At 36.5% G+C, this 19,139-nt stretch overlaps 1 protein-coding gene across 1 annotated transcript in view; it reads right to left on the minus strand.

Annotated features, from left to right (window-relative positions):
* Nucleotides 1-19,139, minus strand: part of LOC141394633 (sodium- and chloride-dependent neutral and basic amino acid transporter B(0+)-like) — a 31,781-nt gene that overhangs the window by 848 nt on the left and 11,794 nt on the right. The window contains exons 2-8 of the mRNA XM_073969356.1: nt 9,773-10,077; nt 9,580-9,713; nt 9,364-9,499; nt 5,611-5,938; nt 5,395-5,543; nt 5,125-5,253; nt 4,852-5,058 (exon numbers count right to left, since the gene is read on the minus strand). Of these exons, the coding sequence (XP_073825457.1) occupies nt 4,852-5,058; nt 5,125-5,253; nt 5,395-5,543; nt 5,611-5,938; nt 9,364-9,499; nt 9,580-9,713; nt 9,773-10,077 (1,388 nt within the window). The remainder of the gene's footprint in view (nt 1-4,851; nt 5,059-5,124; nt 5,254-5,394; nt 5,544-5,610; nt 5,939-9,363; nt 9,500-9,579; nt 9,714-9,772; nt 10,078-19,139) is intronic.

Genomic DNA, 19,139 nt, shown 5'->3' on the forward strand with positions numbered 1-19,139 from the left:
CGTTTTGATATAGCCCCATTTTTGATATAGCCCCATAGGACGATATCTCCCGATTTTCGGTATTTTGAAGGTTTTGGCCTCATTATCACACCGAGATTTGGTATTTAGTCTTCGATGGGGGTATAAAACTTCCCCCCCAGAAATTTGTAGGTATAGGTCCCCGCCATCATATAGCCCCCATAGAACGGTAACTTCCGATTTTCGGTATTTTGAACGTTGTGGCCACATTAATCCACCGAAATGGCTGAAATTTGTGGTGCAGGGTATAAAAAGTTCGGCCCGACGCTTTTCCCACTTGTTCTGTTTGTGACAGATCGAACTAATCATTTGCGGCCATATAAAGTATATATACTCTTGATCAGGATAACATGTTAAGACGATCTAGCTATGTCGGTCTGTCCGTCCGTCTGTTATAATCTCTATCGTCCGCAATAATTGAGATAGAACGCTATAATTTTGCACCAGAGTGTATTTTTTTCTTATGCCGGTAGCACCCCATTTACGGTTTTTTTGAGGATTTTTGCTAAATTTTTTGACCGAACTAGCTGAAATTTGGCAACATTTTCAAGATTTGTCCACGTTTTGGTATAGCCTCCATATAAGGGTGCCTACCAATTCACGATATTTTGAAGATTTTAGCTACAATTTTTAACCGAACTAGCTGTAATTTGACACTTGAGGTTTTCAGTGGTCACGAAACTCCTCCACCGAAAATCGTTATCATAGGTCCATGTTTTGCTATAGCCCTCATATAAAGCTACCTTCCGATTTGCGGCATTTTGTAGATTATAGCTACTATTTTTAAGCGAACTTGCTGCAATTTGACATTTAAGGTTCTCAGTGGACACGAGAGTTTTCCACCAAAAATCGTGAACATGGGACCATGGTTTGGTATAGCCGCCATATAACGGTATTTTCGATTGTCGGTATTTTGATGATTTTAGCTTCAATTTTTGACCGAACTAGCTGAAATTTGAGATTTGAAGTTCTCAGTGGTTCGAAACTTCTCTACCAAAAATCGTCCCTATAGGTGAATGATATGGTATATCTCCCATATAATGGTACCAACTGGACCAAAATTTTTTTACCTATTTTACGCATTTGGGATACAACAATTTTTCCATCTAACATGAAACTAATTATTCAATTTTAGTTTCATGTTAGATGGAAAAATTGTTGTATCCCAAATGCGTAAAATAGGTAAAAAAATTTTATATAATGGTACCAACTGGACCAAAATTTTTTTACCTATTTTACGCATTTGGGATACAACAATTTTTCCATCTAACATGAAACTAATTATTCAATTTTAGTTCAGAATATTTTATGGTTGAGGGAATAAAAAGTTCGGCCCGACTGAACTTAATGTTTATACCCTACACCACATTGTGGTAAGGGGTATTATGTCTTTGTGCATTTGTATGTAACATGCAATAAGAGGAAAAAGGCATAGTTCCTTTTGGGGATATACATAGAATCACTTTCTGAGTCGATTTACGCATGTCCGTTCCTCCGTCTGTCCATGTCTTTTTGTAAACAAAGTACAGGTCGCATTTATTGTCCGATTCAGTCGAAAAATGAAGAGAATAATTTTTTAGCCATAGGAAGAACGCTATTGCTTTTGGTGAAAATCGGTTCAGATTTGGTTATAGTTCCCATATATCGTCACCATAAATGCCCGAAGACGTATCTTCAAAAAATTAAAATTTGTTTTTTTGAATGAATCTAATACATAAGACTAAAATACATGCTCTTGCAAAATAATTCAAAAATAATAATCCTATTCAAGAAAAGGCATTTCGGAAAATGGAATAACATTGCAGATTATGTTGTAATGACGGATCCCAAAACCAAACGTTTCCAAGGTTTTGGTTTTATTACTTAATCCCATTCGTATATGATTGATAATATCCCAAATACTCGCCCTCATGAGATTAAAATTCCATAAAACAGTTTTTCATTTTATAAAGTTTTTTGCTTTTCCTGTAAAATAATTTTACTGTTCTATGGGGGTTACATGAAGACTATCAAATTTCAGCTATTTCGGTGTGTTAATGAGGCTATAACCTTCAAAATGCCCAACATCTGGAGGCACCGTTCTATGGGGCTATATGAAGGCGTGGACCTATACCGACAAATTTCAGGTGGAAAGTTTTCCACCCACACGAGGACTAAGTACCAAATTTCAGCTATTTCGGTGAGTTAATGAATCTAAATCCTTCAAAATACCGAAAATCGGGAGGTACTGTTCTATAGGTGCTATATGAAGGCGTGGACCTATACCGACAAATTTCAGGTGGAAAGTTTAGTATCCCCAAAGAAGACTATATTCCAAATTTCAGCCATTTCGGTATGATAATGGGGCTAAAACCTCCAAAATACCGAAAATCGGAAGGTACCTTTCTATGGGGCCTATATGAAGATGTGGACCTATACCGACAACATTCAGGTGGATAGTTTTGCACCGCAACGAAGACCTAATGCCAAATTTTAGCCATTTCGGTGTCATAATGAAGCTAAAACCCTCAAAATAACGAAAATCGGGAGGTACCGTTCAATGGGGGCTCTGTCAAAATGTGGACCGATATAGCCCATTTTTAATATTAAACATCCTAGAAGTAATAGAAATTTCTATACCAAATTACAAATCTCTATCTTAAACATTGCGAGCTTTTTCCTGATTTCAACAGACGGACAGACGAACATGGCTATTTCGACATAGAATTTTATGCTGATCAGAATATTCATGCTTTATAGGTACTCCGACGAATATTTTGAAGTGTTACAAATGGAATGACAAATTTAGTTATGTCCTCCATATTATGGTGGTGGGTATAAAAATAAACAGTACCACGTCGGCGGGTTCTTTGAAAATTGATTGACCCGAAACCACAGTACATCAGCGATTCTGCCAGCGCATGCCTCCTCAGTGTACACCGGTTTGTATTTGTATTGATAATCTGTGTTGGAGCAGCATATACTGAAATGGCTGCTCCGGATTCTTTTGGTTCCTGCCGGAACGGATGAAAAACTTGCCCAATTTGTATGTTCTCACTTTGTCAAATCCGCATTCACAACACTCAAATGTTGGTGAGATGCAATAGATGGCGGGAGTGGGTGCATCTCAGGTGTTGTTCCGGACTAGTCCATGCAAGGGATAACGACAGGGACTTGCATGTTGCGTGAACATAACCCCCAGTGAGTGGTTGTCGTCGTCATCAGAATACGAGTCTCCCCCCAGTCACCCAACAGCAACCCCATACGCAGCACTTAACATCCGGTCGTTGCTGATCCAATCGCTAAAGGTGCATCTGTTTTCCAATTTAACTCCAATGGACTTCGAGGTAAGATTAAGAAAATACTGGGCCTCATGACTTGGAAGAATATCATATTGCCGATCATCAGCATGGATTCTGTAAGCAGCACAGCACGACAACAGCGCTACACGTTATCTACACACATATTTGTCGAGGACTCAACCAGAGACATCCGTGTGATAGCCGCTTGACTTATCAAAAGCCTTTGATACTGACAAGCACTTCCCGTTGTTTGAGGACATTGGGCATACTAACCTCCAGCCAAGTTTGAAACGTTGGATAATCAATTATATATATTTGTGGACGCTAGTCGTATGTAGAATTCAGGAAAAAATAAATCCAAGCCCCGTAATGTGATAACGGGATTTCCCCAAGGATATCTCCGGAACTGTATAACCTCTACCTATCCTGTATGCCACCCCTCAAGGCGGCATTAAGATGGTTACGTATGTGCATGATTGTTTAATCTTTGCGTCAGGTACCTTCCCTAATATCATTTAACCGACCTTACTATGCCGACGTCCACTCCATTCATCACATGGGCTGTGGAGATGAGCACAGACATGAATTTCCTGGTCAATGTCAATAGAATTCCGACCACCAACTACTCTTAGATTCTTGGATTAACATTCCACAGTAAATTCACGTCGTTCGTACATGTCATAGCTATAGTTGGCAGCACTTAATGCTCAGACAAAGGAAGCTAGTGATAGTCCTGTCTGTGATAAGCTATGCGGCGCCAATGTGGTCCGGTAGCATACGTGCAAAGTGATGGAACAGTATTCAAACGTATCAGAACGTCGCTTTGCGACTGCAACAAATGCTTCCTCATTTCCTCAGTGGGCCAGCTGCTTGAGGAGTCGAAGATCCTTCTAGTACCGCAACATAATGGCATTCCCTCTTTGCAGTACTTGCTCGGTCTTACCGGCCTATCCCTCTATGGCCAAGATGTACAACAAGTTATTCCATCAGATGTCAACAGTAAATCATTAGCAGCAGATATAAGACAGCTGCACATAAAGGCAGTCGACCAAGCCCTAAAAGGCTATAAGCCGAATAAAGACCTAAACAACTCCTAAAGATCTCCGATAATGAGAGACTAATATGGCGGTTCAAAATACCTAAAATCGGACGGTTCCATTATATGGAAGCTATACCAAAAAATGGACCTATGTTCGTAATTTTTGGTAGATACGTTTTTTGACTTCGAGGAACCTTAAGTGCCAAATTCTAGACAATTTGGTCTGAAAATGTGGTTAAAAACGTCAAAATACTTATGTTTATATTTTTGTTAGGTAAAATGCGAAAAAATAGCTAATTCGGTCGGAAAATGTTGCTAAAATTATCAAAATATTCCAAATCTAATGGTATACCAAAACATGGACCCATGTTTTGGTAGATAACTTTTTACCACAAAGAACTCCAAATGTAGCGAACAACTCAAAAATACCTGAAATTAGACGGTACCGCTATCATCACCCTAGTATGGAACCCTCAATCGATCTCCACAATCAATTTAAAATTTTTAACTTACCAATGCCAACAGCATACCCAGTGGGGCAACAAATCTCAAGATATTTATATTCCATGTGGAAAAGCGGTGACCTGTCATAAATTCGAAATCCCGCTGGAAACGAACACGACCATAAATCCAAAGTACCACCAAAATTAGGAGTAAATTTATGGCTGTATGAGTGGTATAAGTATCAACTGCCAGGGCCGTGAAATAGGTGACACCATGCTACGATATAGAACAGATAATGGAATTCATTACACGAGAAATAGGTATGGTAATATTATTGCTTACATTCGAGGTAAAGTACAAAGAAACAGCAGTCATTAAACCCACTAAACCCATTGAAACTTCCAGCTTCCTTTCACGCAGCTTAACAAATTCATCAAAAATCGTGGTTAAAATTGAATTCAATTGGATGAGCTGAAATGATAGAATTTAAAAAATAAGGTGAATAGAGTTTCAATCATCTAAAGATATCTCCAAAAATTTGAAATCTGATTTCAAATAGATGTCATATAATTTAGAAATGTTGCTGACGAAGTTGATGAAAAGAAAACTTACAATTAATAGCAATCCACTCAAGAATAACATGAAGTTCAACAATAGACACCAAAAATTAGGCCAAGGCATATCGGCCATTACACTGCCGCTCGAGAGATACAGCGTCCAAATATTCTCAACTTCCGAGTAATAATTGTGTTCAGTTTTTACTGAAAACAAAATAAAGATAAATAAGTATGGTTAATATAAAAATAATGCGTTTTCCCATATCCTTACCTCTCAAATAGACTTCTGTAAAATTCTGCAATAAATCCAGGCCTAATATTAGGAAAAATTGCCCCAGTCCAATTATCCAACTGAATTTCATAATATTTGTTTTAAATTTATTATAACTTGATAGAGTTATAAAGAGGCCCCAACCGGGACCAAAAGCCGATATACCATATATCGGTATGGCAGCAATACCGGCACCAACATCTCTCCAGGTAGGTATAAACAGATGACGATATACCTTTTCTGCACCCGGTAGGAAACTAAAACGTATTAAAAGGAACACCAGCAGGCCGAGCAAAGTCCAAACACAGTAACGAATTATTACGCCGAACTGTTAAAAAATGTAACAAGTAAGAAGACGTTAAGTTCGGCCGGGCCGAAATTTTTATACCCACCACCATAAAATATTCTAAATGGAATAATTACCCTGCAAACCAAATGTCGAATGGCCGACATAGCTGAACAATTTCGGAAACAAATTCGTTCAGATTTCGTTCCGATTTCTATACGATTTTTCGTATTTTCCTTCGAATATACCAAAGGTTTTCTTCCGATTTTAGTACGAATTTAAAGCGAAATGTCGGAAACAAAATTCCCTTCGCACAACAATCACATTTTGTATATATCTAACAGCAAGGGGTTGGTTTCATTTTAGTTTGTTGTCGAAAAACAAAGTAATTGGTTATAAAATTCGCATATACAATTTTGAAATATTTTTATTATAGATGCAGCACATAATAATTCAAGCTAAAACCGATAGCCGTAGTTGCTAGTGCTTTTAGCTATAAGTTTATTATAATTTTTAATTATAATAAATAATTAAATAAACAAATAAAATTTAAGCTATTGCTGATAGACTCAACATATTTGTACACAAAGTTTACATTGTTCTACTATAACTACAAAATTATAACAACACTGAAAATCATAAGAAAAAATTGAAATTACAATCTTCCAATAAAAAATATAACAAAAAAAAAAAACAATAGATCAATAAAAATGGCGCCAGAGAAAAAAAATTTTCTTTCGATATTCATACGACATTGTTCCGAAATCGTTCAGAAATCTTTACGAAGATTCGGAAGGTATCTCCGATTTTCATACGACATTATTTTGAAATCGTTCAGAAATCTGTACGAAAATTCGGAAGAAGATATTCGCATTCCGAATTTCCCAAGGATTTTCTTCTGATTTCGTTTCGAAATCTGACCGAAATCGATCCGATTAAAACCCTCAAAATACCGAAAATCGGGAGGTACCGTTATATGGGGGCTATATCAAAACATGGTCCCATGTTGACGGTTTTTGGTGGAGAACTTTCGTGTTCACTGAGAATCTTAAATGTCAAATTACAGCTAGTTCGGTTAAAAATTGTACCTAGAATCTAAAAAAATATCGAAAATCGGAAGGTAGCTTTATATGAGGGCAATACCAAAACATGTTGACGACTTACATTGAAGAAGTTTCGTGACTACTAACAACATCAAATTTCAAATTACAGCTAGTTCGGCTAAAATTTGTATCTAAAACCCTTAGAATACCAAAGTCGGGAGGTACTTTTATATGAGGGCTGTTTAGGTTAGGGAGGGGAAATCCATAGGCTTCGATAACTCGGTAAAGGAATGATGAGCAGTGGGGGTGAAAAGAATAAAATAAAACAACAAAAGCAGTATCAGTTTAAATATAATAAATGATTGCCGTTTATTGGTGTATTTCTTTTCAAACAAGAAAGATTACCTTGTAATCTGGGGTGGCGACAGAGGCCTGTTAGTTGCAACAAAGATTACCAATTGTAATCTGGAGTGGCGACGGAGGCCGGTTAGTATTAACGCGAGACGGTTGGTTAATACGCGACAAGTTAACTCTTCAAAGGCTAATCGACAAGTGAACGCAGAGGTTCTTGCAATCGCAGAGGATTGCAGCGATCGCAGAGGATCTGAGTCGATTTTTACTACTACAATTACATATTCCAATGAGAGAAAACTCAACAACCACCGCTCGTTAGCATCAACACTCTACGGTCTCCGCAGAGGGAACTTGCTGAGGTGATGCACGATGATGTCAATCAGCATCCGTGATCGACTGAGCTCGGGAAGTTGAGTTGGAATGTATTAAACCTAAACAGGGGCTATACCAAAACATGGACCGATGTTGACGATCGGGAGGTACCGTAATATAGGGGCTATACCAAAACATGGACCTATGTTGACGATTTTTAGTGAAGAGTTTGTAGCTAAAATCGAAAGAACACCGAATATCAGGGGGTAACGTTATATGGGGGCTATACCAAAACATGGACCCATGTTGACGATTTTTGGTGGAGAACTTTCGTGTCCACTGAGAACTCCAAATGTTAAATTACAGCTAGGTCGGTTAAAATTGTAGCTAAAATCCTCAAAATACCGAAAATCTGGAGGTAGCGTTATATGGGGGCTATGTCAAAACATGGTCCCATGTTGACGATTTTTGGTGGAGAACTTTTGTGTTCACTGAGAACCCTAACTGTCAAATTACACCTAGTTCGGTTAAAAATTGTACCTAGAATCTACAAAATACCGAAAATCGGAAGTTAGCTTTATATGAGGGCTATACCAAAACATGGACCTATGTTGACGACTTTCAGTGAAGAAGTTTGGTGACTACTAACAACCTCAAATTTCAAATTACAGCTAGTTCGGTTAAAGTTTGTATCTGAAATCCTAAGAATGCCGAAAGTCGGGAGGTACCTTTATATGGGGGCTATACCAAAACATGAACCGATGTTGACGATTTTTCGTGGAGAACTTTCGTTTCCACTGATAACCTTAAATGTCGAATTGCAGGCAGTTCGGTTAAGATTTCTATCTAAAATCCTAAGAATACCGAAAATCGGGAGGTACCGTTACATGGTGGCTATACCAAAACATGGACACATGTTGACGATTTTTTGTGGAGAACTTTCGTGTTCACTGAGAACTTCAAATGTAAAATTACAGTTAGTTCGGTTGTAGCTAAAATCCTTAAAATACCGAAAATCGAAAGGTACCGTTATATGGGGACTACACCAAAACATCGACCTATGTTCGGACATTTTGGAATATAAGTTTGTTGGTCGCTAAAAACCTTAAATGTCCAATTATAGCTAATTCGGTCTGAAAATGTAGCTAAACTCGTCAAAATACCGGAAATCGGGGGGTACCGTTAAATGGGAGCTATACCAAAACGTGGACTAATATAGCCCATCATCGAAATTGATCTGCACACAAAAGACGCCTATCTCCATTCTTGTGGATGTCAGTGCCTTATCTCCATTCTTGTGAATGCTAGATTGATTACAACAGACGGACGGACATACATAGGTCGAATCAGAATTTTACCCTGATCAGGAATATATAGTTTATTTCAATGGGTTACAAGCCGAAAAAACAACCTTAATATACCATCCAGACCACAATTCGACATAGGTTACCCTTCGCCATTTAGTATTTTAAAAGAAATAACTTGAGCGAGAAAGCCAGCCCTCTTATGTACCGAAGACTTAAGTCCACATTTACCTTAAGCAATTATCCTTGCGTTATTTTCAGTTTCTTGGAGAGAGCCTCTTAGTGCCCTCTCTCACCGAAAATAACTTACAATTGCCGCATGGAAAATGGTATAATATACATATAGACTAAGTTTTGAAAGTTATGGTGCGTTCTATGGTGGAGGGTATAGATAGCAAGAGTGTACTTTCCAAACGCTAAATCGATGTTCAGGGAAGTGAGTATTCTTACTTACAGTTTCGGTTTTGAAAAATTTATAGACTATCACTGCCACAATGGCCCACACGAAAAGGGCACAAAGTATTAACTGCCAGGACATTGAATAGTCCACATCATTGTAACTGAACAGGTTCAAGTCATGGAATAGGGAACTTATGGTGAAAAGTAACAAAAAAAAAAATTGCATTAATCCAACAAAAACCCTGAAATACTCTTCCAAAAAAATACTCACTGAAAATATAAAACAGATGGTATATGATGATTAACATAATTATCAATATATGATGGAGTAGTTTCATTGCCACCAACACCAGATCCACTGCCCTCAATTGGTTCGGTGAGATTGCCGAATTTCATATTACACAACTGAAAGGAAAAAATGTAAAAAGTTTTAATTGAAACCCTCCTTGTCTTTATTAACTTACATTTATCTCCTGTTCTTCGGTTAAGTTTTGGGCCCATGTCTTGAATCCTTCACAACTCCATGGCAATGTGGGATTTAGTGAAGCAAAAAAATACAACAATGGTACCATGGCAAAAATGCTGTAGTAGGTCAGGACACAGATGTTCATGGCCAGTGTTACATAACCGATTCCCTTGAATAATGGCGATAAACGAAATGACGATATAAATCCACTGCTGGAAAATTGACCCATAAACGACTGGATCACAATAAAGGGTATTATATAGACGGCCAAACTTATGAGATAAATGGGCAGAAATGAAACAACTGCAAAGAGAAATAAAGAATGAATTGTTATTGTTAATTAAATTTGTATAGGTTGGGGTATCGACAATTCCTTGAAATTAGAGTTATTTTAATACGAGTATATAAAAGAACTTAGTGATAAGTGAGTGAGTGACTTACAGATCATCGCCCGGACGAAACGGCTGAAGCTAGAAAATTGAAATTTTGGGTGGGTGGTTGATGTTGGTGTGTATGGGTGAAATAAGGCTGGGTTTTTGGAAATTCGAAGCGGAACGGTACAAAGGTACTAAACGGTACTAAACATGGTAGTATTTGCATTAGGCAAACAGAAAGAGCTAGAAGTTTGGAATGAGGGTCACTGATGGAGAGTTAGAAAGATGTACGAAATGGTTTTTGGAAACACCACCCATAAGTGTACGAAAAGTACTACAATTTACTGAATTTAGTACCAATGTTATGTATTGAAGGGATATATCTAGAATTTTGAAATTTGGTATGGAATCACTGTTGGGAAGTGGTTCTGATGTAAGGAAATGGTTTTGGAAAAAAATTTAGTACAATTTGGATATGGGTGAACGGATAGAGCTTGAAGCCTGAAATTTGGAATTCACGGCGCTCTTGAATAGATGAGATGAATAGATGAATAGATGAGAAAAATCAAAAAACTAAAAAATCGCCGGAGCGCTTTTTAAATAAATCGCGATTAAAGTTGAAAATTTTGAGGGTTTTTAGGTGTTCACGATTTTGCTTGGAAACCGCAAGTCCTATTGAAATGGGAGTAAAGAAAATGTTGTAGCTAGAAAAATTCTCTACAAGACTGATTTCTATGATATCTTCGTGGTTTTTACCGTTATTGAGATATAGAAGTTCAAATTAGGACAATGGATTGACTGTATCGCCTCCTTATAAAACATCGTCATGACTGCAATTTCCCAACTTAAACCTATATATCTCAAAAACGGTACAACCTAGGAAAAAATGAGAAGTCCAGTCTTGTAGAGAATTTTTACAGCAACAACATATTCTTTAGTCCTATTTCGAAAGGATTTGCAGTTTTCAAGGTAAATCCTGAAGACCTATGAAAAAATCTGAAAGTTTGATCTGAACCTCATTGTCCTAATTTGAACTTATATATTTCAAAAACTGTAAAAACTACGAATATATCACAAAAGCCAATCTTGTAGAGAATTTTCATAGCTACAACATTTTCTTCAGTTACGTTTCCATAGGACTTGCGGTTTTCAAGCAAGATCGTGAAAACCTAAAAAAACCCTTTAAAAATGCCAACTTGAATCGAGATTTATTTAAAAAGCGCTCCGGTGATTTTTTTAGTTTTTTAATTTTTTCAATCTATGAACATTGTAGTTTCAGAATCCGCAAAAACTTCCCAGGTGTAAGCACCTTCCATTTAAATTTGATTCAAAAGCACCGTGAATTAGGATTACTGTTAAAGTGTAGGATTAAAATATGGAGGAAGTTTTCGAAATTCGTATTTCTGTGTAAGTATTCGTATTTGGTGAACGGATAGAGCTGGAAATGTAAAAGTTGAAATACTGATTGCTGTTGGAGTATATGTTGGTTTTGAAAATTCGTACTTATGTGTACTAAAAGTACTAAATTTGGTACAGTTCGAATTTGGGTGAATGCGTAAGGCTGGAAACCTAAAATTGAGCTATGGAGACAGCTTTGGAAATTTGTACCTGTGTGTACGAAATGTACCAAATGGTACTAAATGTGGTACAATTTGGATTTGGGTGAACGGATAGAGCTGGTATCCTGAAATTTAGAATTAAAATTACTGTTGGAGTGTAAGATTGAGATAGTTTTTGCAATTTCGTATTTATGTGTACAAAAAGTACTAAATGGTACTAAATTTGTTAAATTTGCGTTTGGTGAATGGATAGCGGTGAAATCCTGAAATTTGGAATTAATATTACTGTTAGAGTGGAGGATTGAGATATGGAAATAGTTTTGGAAATTCGTACTTATGTGTACCATTTGATACTAAATTTGGTACAACTTGGATTGTGGTGAACGGACAGAGCAGAAATCCTGAAATTTGTATACCCTACACCATTATGTGGAAAGGGTATCATAAGTTTGTTTTGGTAAAAATTCATGTAACACCGGAAAATATCTCGACGAGATAAAGCGATTTTTAGATGTGTGTCCGTCCATTCATCCGTCCCTCCGTCCGTTAGAAATTGTTATCAAACTCCAGGCCACAATTACGGACCGATCGTCACGAAATTTTGTATGGAGGATGGGTTCGGGTTCAGACCCTTTTTTATTGGAGACGATCGTGAAGTATTTAGCGGGTGAAATGGACCAAAAACATAATATTTATCCAATTTTGTAGCGGCTCTGTAGGTCGCAATAATAGTCCGATCAACGCGAAATAAGGTCAGAGTATATGACAAAGAAGAAGCCTGCAATTTGAGATGGCGATCAGATAATATTTAGAGGTTTAAAAAAAATTTTAATATACAGCATATATCTTTATTCCTGGAAGATATATTCCGGGCAAGTAAGCTATACTAGGAAGAGGAACGCTTGACCTTTCTATTGATGTCAATTGTGTTGGTGTACATGATAAGATAACAGAGTTACAGCCTAATATACCCAGTTATTTGTTTGTAGTGTAATCATAAACAGGCTAGAGGTCGCAATTATAGCTCAATAATTACAAAATTTTGCACGAGATAAGAGTTTAGGTGAAAGAAGATGCCTACAATTGTGGATGATGATCTAATATTATTTAGCGGGTAATATGGACCAATACTTTTGTATGAATAATAAAAAAAATTTTTTTGGTCTACATATATTTTATTTACTGGAAAAGTTAGAATTTTTTAATATTCCATTTGAAAAAAAAAATATTTTTTTTGACGCTACATGGACGATTTTTGGTACATGGATTGAGAAAAATTCCCATTCTCAAATCTGTTCGAGATACTAATTTTGTTCTTATTTTTAAAGTAAGACCAGCTTAATCACAGATTTGTTTTTTTTTTCAAATTAAAAAAACAACAAGTTTTTAAAGTCGTTGTAGTTAAATTGATTTACTTTAGGGAACGGCAAAGAAGACTAGTTTCGTCCAACGCCACTTGGACTCATCAGTTCCCTTAGTTCTTTGTATTGAAACAAAGAACTCTTATTATGACGGCTCGAGCTCAAGAATAAATGTGACCCACGAATTCGTTTAAATTCGAATTCAACAGAAACATTCAAAAACTCAGTTGGTTACCAGAGGGGTTTTTACAGATTTCGGGTCATATTCTCAGGAAGTATGGACATGCTACTGAAAAAACTTGTACCGTCGTAATGGGGGCAGCGAATACAAGTTGTTAAACAAAAATCAAAGGTATTCGAGAGGAGGTCTTAAACTGCACTTCTACGTAATTTTGTGTGAGAGGTACCCTAAGGAGTGGATGCATAGAGTCCATATTGAAACCTCATCTATGTCTGGTAGAAATTTTACGATGTGCAAAGTTTGGACCTACTCGATTGCTCCTTTCGAGAGTTAACGTTCACACAATTTTACAGACAAATTTTGAACTTTTGTGGGGGAGGTACCCGAAGGAGTTGGCCAATATGGACAATCTTCGAACTTAAAATAAGTTTGGACAAGATAACAATCAAACTTTTTGTATATATCAATGATTTGGTATAGTCCCGCCCTAAATTACGGTACCTACAGATTCCACGTATTTTGAAGCAAACTCGTGATACAAAATCAATATATTTTATATACGGCATAATTGTTACCCTTGCTTCACTTGTTAGTAAGAAATTTGTGGAAATTTCAGGTATTTTAAAGTTATTAGCCGAATTATAGCTAAATTAAATTATAGTTATTTATTATTTATTTAAATGTTTATTACAATTAAAAATTATAATAAACTTATAGCTAAAAGCACTAGCTGCTATCGGCTTAAATTATAGTTAAATTTAGCACTTAGGGTTCTCAGTGATCATGAAAGAAAGGGCGCTACCATAGATTCCACCAAAAGTTATTGACATAGGTCAACGTTTTGTTACAGGGCCCATATAACAGTACCGCCCGATTTCAGGTATTTTGACGTTCCTGGCCGAATTAGCAAATAATTTGGCATTGGCATTTCCCAATGATCACGAAATTTCTACACCTATAATTTCGAACATAGGTCTAGGTCAACATGTGCCAGCAAAATTTGATGTCATATGACATGAATGGTTCCCAGTGTTCAAAGTTCAGAATATTCGGCTTGACCGATATTAACGCTTTTTTATACCCTCAGCGTTTATGCTATCGAGGGTATATACACTTTCATACGGGCAAAATGTGCCTCATCGAAATAATGGTTTTAGACCCCAAGTATGTTTGGACAAAATCCGTTTCAGACAATTTGCAGTTGATTTAGCCACGTCCTTCTCTCTGCTTGTCTGGCTGGCAGGAGCGCACGATAACTCTCGAACTAATCAACCGATTCGGTCCAACATTTGGCTTTCGTAATATTTTGTCCAAACTCAGGCTAAGTTCGAAGATGGGTATATCGGTCCACTTCTTCCGGTACCTCCCCCACAAAAGTTCGAAAATCTTCGGAAAATTTGTGGGCATGATAACTCTTGAAGGGAGTAACCGATTTGGTCCATACTTTGCACATCGTGAAATTTCTACCAGACTTGGATGAGGTTTCAATATGGAGTAAATCTGTCCACTCCTTCGGGTACGTCCCACACAAAATTTCGGAAAAGTTCAGTTTAGGACCTGCTCTCGAATCGATTTGATTTTTGTTGTTGCAACTTGTGTTCACTGACCCCACTACGATGGTACAAGTTTCATCAGGATCAAGTCCATACTTCCTGAGAAAATAGCTTAAAAGTTGCAATAATGACACCGTGTGTTGTGGTTAGAGCGCAAGATAACCCTCGAACGGATCTGCCGATTCGGTCCCCAATTTGGTCCAAAATTTGCACGATATGTCTTGAAAGGGGTAACCAATTTGGTTTAAATTTAGTTTAATTTCTAAAATGACCGATATTGATCTTCCCCTTAGGGCACCTCCCCACAAAAGTTCAACATTTGTGTCTAAGTGCAGTTTAGGGTCTGTTCGAAGATCCTTTGAAAGTGTATACCGATACTGTTCGTTGTGGTCCTGTTTACTGCCATATTATGTTTTCCGAGGACTTCCTGACATACTGGTCCAAAAGTTATAGGATGACCCACTGATGATGACTACACACAAAAGAAAAACGGTCTCTCTAGCATATGTCCCAAACATATTTTGCAGCAAACATATATTTGTTTGCAAGCAGTCCCAAACATAACAAAAATAATTGGGGTCCTGCAAACAAATATATGTTTGGGTGCAAATAAATTATATGTTTGGATGTAAACAAATTATATGTTTGGGTGCAAACAAATACAAACCCAAAAGCCAAAAAGCAAACACATGCACCAGTGGGCGGTTACTGAGAGCAAGGGAGCGTAAATTTCAATGTAAAACACATTGAAATGTATGCTCACTTGCTCTCAGTAAGCGCTCACTGGCTATTTCCATTATAACCACATATTTATAAATGGTGGTTGTTTATTGAAAGACAAATCAACTACAAAAACATATGTACATACAAAATTCCAAAGAAATACATAACACACTTTAATAAAATAAAAAGTGAATGAAATAATTTGCAAATAGTCAAACTTTAAAAAGAGAAAAATATATAGAAACATCGTTGAAAAGAAGAAAAAAGAACAAGATAATTCATACCATTTTTTCTTTTCTTCTTCGCTTGCTACGTTGGTTAACAACAACAAAACAACAAACACACGTGTTTGACGCTTTTACGTCTTCTATTATAACATACACACAGCTCTTTATTATAAAACAGCATTCCGCAGCCGTGAGAGCACTCTTGTTACTCTCTTTGATAAACATCCTCTCTCCACCCATAAAAAATATGTTCTAACATAAAAAATATGTTGGTACCCAAACAAATAAAATTAAGATATGTTACAAAATGTTGCAAACATATATTTGTTTGGACACAAACAAATTATGTTTGGATCCAAACATATATTTGTTTGGACACAAACAAATTATGTTTGGATCCAAACATATATTTGTTTGCAACCAGTCCCAAACAAATAATTGTTTGGATCCAAACATATTTCTAACATATATTTTTCTGCGTGTAGTGAGCCCAATATATACATATATCAAAAAGATATGACTATCAAAATAAGATCCATTTCCACAATTGACTATGTCGGCCCATTCCTTTAAGCACCTCATCCGCAACACTTTTAAACCTTAATCCTAATCCACATTTTTGTCGACAAGTTCAAATGTACAAAAAGGGCCACAAAATTCTGAAAAGACCCTTAATACATTCGACCTGTCCGTAGATTAAAGTTTCAATTCACATAGGCTGAGGGTATATCTCTGACTGATACTTTTTTTACTTGTTGGCTAAAGAATTTGCATTTTGACCATTGTGTGAAGGAAGCTTAATGAGACCAATTAGTTATGCATTGTAGTGGTAATATTATTTTAAGGAAGTCTTAACACAAAAAAAAACACAATTTAATTAATTAATTTTATTACATTTCAATTTAATTGTTATTTTGACCATCAAAATGAACCATAGGTCCATAACGTTTCTTTTAGACTAATCCCCTTACCATAAGGTATAATGGTCTAGGGTATACAACTTAAGCGATTTAAAAGAACAGCAAATTACATATATTCAAATTTTGTTGTATCTAAAACGTTTGAAAGTTGGCATGCCGGTTGGCGTATACTATTTGAAACTGACACACACCCCCTGCTGTATAAACAAAACACAACAATTAACAATTCGTTATTCAGCAGAGCGTATGCGATATTGCTGTAGAAAAATAGGGAAATTTTCTCTAAAAAAATGAAAATAATGTAGACTTGAAAATTTATGAAAAAAATTATTACACGGATATGGAGGGTTGGATGAAGCTGCCTACTTACTAAATTTTCATTTAAATTTCATAGTTTGCATTCAATATATAAGATTCCATTCCAATAATCTTATTGACCTTTCATGTATGTATGTATGTTCATTTGTATGTATAAATGAAAAACATAGACGAACAAGCAATAAGGCATATTGTTTACTGATAACCACATTTCGATAATCGAAACGAATAAAGATTATAATTATTATAAGAGGCATTAAATATTAAATTGCACATACAGATGCTGTCGAGAAAAATATACATTAGGGTTATGACTTTTCGAAATTTTTTCTCAAAAATCCACTACGAGTGGTATTGAAGTAAAATGGAACAATTAGTTTCCTTTCGTTTATTTATTATTTATTATGACATGTTTATAAATGATTTACATATTACAAACTTAGTCTATTTACAAAGTTTCGCCATGTGTTTCTATCGTTCGCTAAATACTGTAATTGATCAAGAGTTTGATTAGTTTCTGACATGATTGTTCTTCTCCATGTAGTTCTTGGTCTGCCTCTATTGCGACGTCCTTGTGGATTCCATCTAAGTGCCGAGTGGGAAATTTCGTCCTCGCTTTTCCTTAAAGTATGACCAAGCCAACCGTATTTTCTTCTGGTCATATCGGATCCTATTCCATGCTGCCTTGTAACTATTCACAGTCGCTCATTAGATATGGTTTGCGGCCACCATATTTTCAAAAGTCTACGGAGGCATCTGTTTATGAAAACCTGCAATTTGTTAGTGATGCTGCTGGTGACGAGCCAAGTTTCGGAGCCATATAATAGTGTAGATTTTACACACGCATTGAAAATGTCTATTTTTGTTTTTAGATCTATCGTTTCCGAAGACCAGATATTAGCGAGAGACGCAAAAGTACCTTGCGCTTTTCGTATGCGGCTTTCAACGTCTTCAATTGTTCCTCCCGATATAGATAAAATGCTACCGAGGTATTCGAATCGGTCTACATTTTCAATTTCTTTGTCATAGATTTTAAACGGGGTATTATTGTTTGCGTTGACTCTCATCGTCTTTGTTTTTCCGCAGTTTATCCTAAGCCCGATTTTGAGAGACTCCTCAGATAGTGCATTTAACTTGGTCTGCATATCCGAAAATGTTGTTGTCAGTAATACGGCGTCGTCTGCATATTCCAAATCACCAAGTTTGTCAAACATTCTCCAATTAATACCAGTTGGGGCGGAATCTAGGTTTTCGAATATTGTGTCAAGAACTGTTATAAAGAGTAAAGGTGATAGTGTACAGCCTTGACGTACTCCACTGGTGGTAACGAAGGCTTCACTCACATTGCCATCGTGTAAGACTCTAGACGATGTTCCCTCGTAGCTTTTTTCTATGATATTCACAATTTTCTTGGGTATTCCTTTTGATGAGAGTGCTTCCCAGATGTAGCTTCTATTAATGGCATCGAATGCTTTCTCGTAATCGACGAAGGCCAGATACAAACTTGCATTGTATTCAATCGATTGCTCAATTATAATCCTGGTTGTGCATATATGATCTATGCATGAGTTACCAGCTCTGAATCCTGCTTGGTTTTTTCGTAGAGTTTTTTCCAAGGGATCTGCTATTCTGTTCAATATTATTTTGTTGAATATCTGTAATATTGATGGTAGCAACGATATGCCTCTCCAGTTACCACATTTAGTCTTAGGACCCTTTTTATGGAGTTTTACTATTATTGACTCTTTCCAGTCCATAGGGGTACTTTCTTCCACCCATATTTGTTTGAACAGAGGAAATAATGTATCCGCCATTATTGTGCTGCATGCCTTATAACATTCTGATGGTATACCGTCATTTCCGGGGGCTTTTCCATTTTTTAGGCTATCAATAGCTTCTTTAATTTCATTTCGCGTAGGATTTTCAATATTAATTTGCGGGTTTGATGGATGGGATCTATATATGTGAAATTGTTCCTGATGATGTTGACTAGTATTCAAGGTTTTTTCGAAATGCCTTTTCCAAATTTTTATTTGGTCGTCTTTTGCTGTAACAAGACATCCCGTTTCGTCTTCTACCGGAGTACGATTAGTCTGAGAAGTAGCTTTTCCACTTAGCTTTCTAATGACATTGTAGAGCTCTTTAGTGT

Source organism: Musca autumnalis, unplaced genomic scaffold (assembly GCF_047663935.1).
Source record: "Musca autumnalis isolate F117 unplaced genomic scaffold, ASM4766393v1 scaffold_2, whole genome shotgun sequence".
In the NCBI taxonomy this organism is placed as follows: domain Eukaryota; kingdom Metazoa; phylum Arthropoda; class Insecta; order Diptera; family Muscidae; genus Musca; species Musca autumnalis.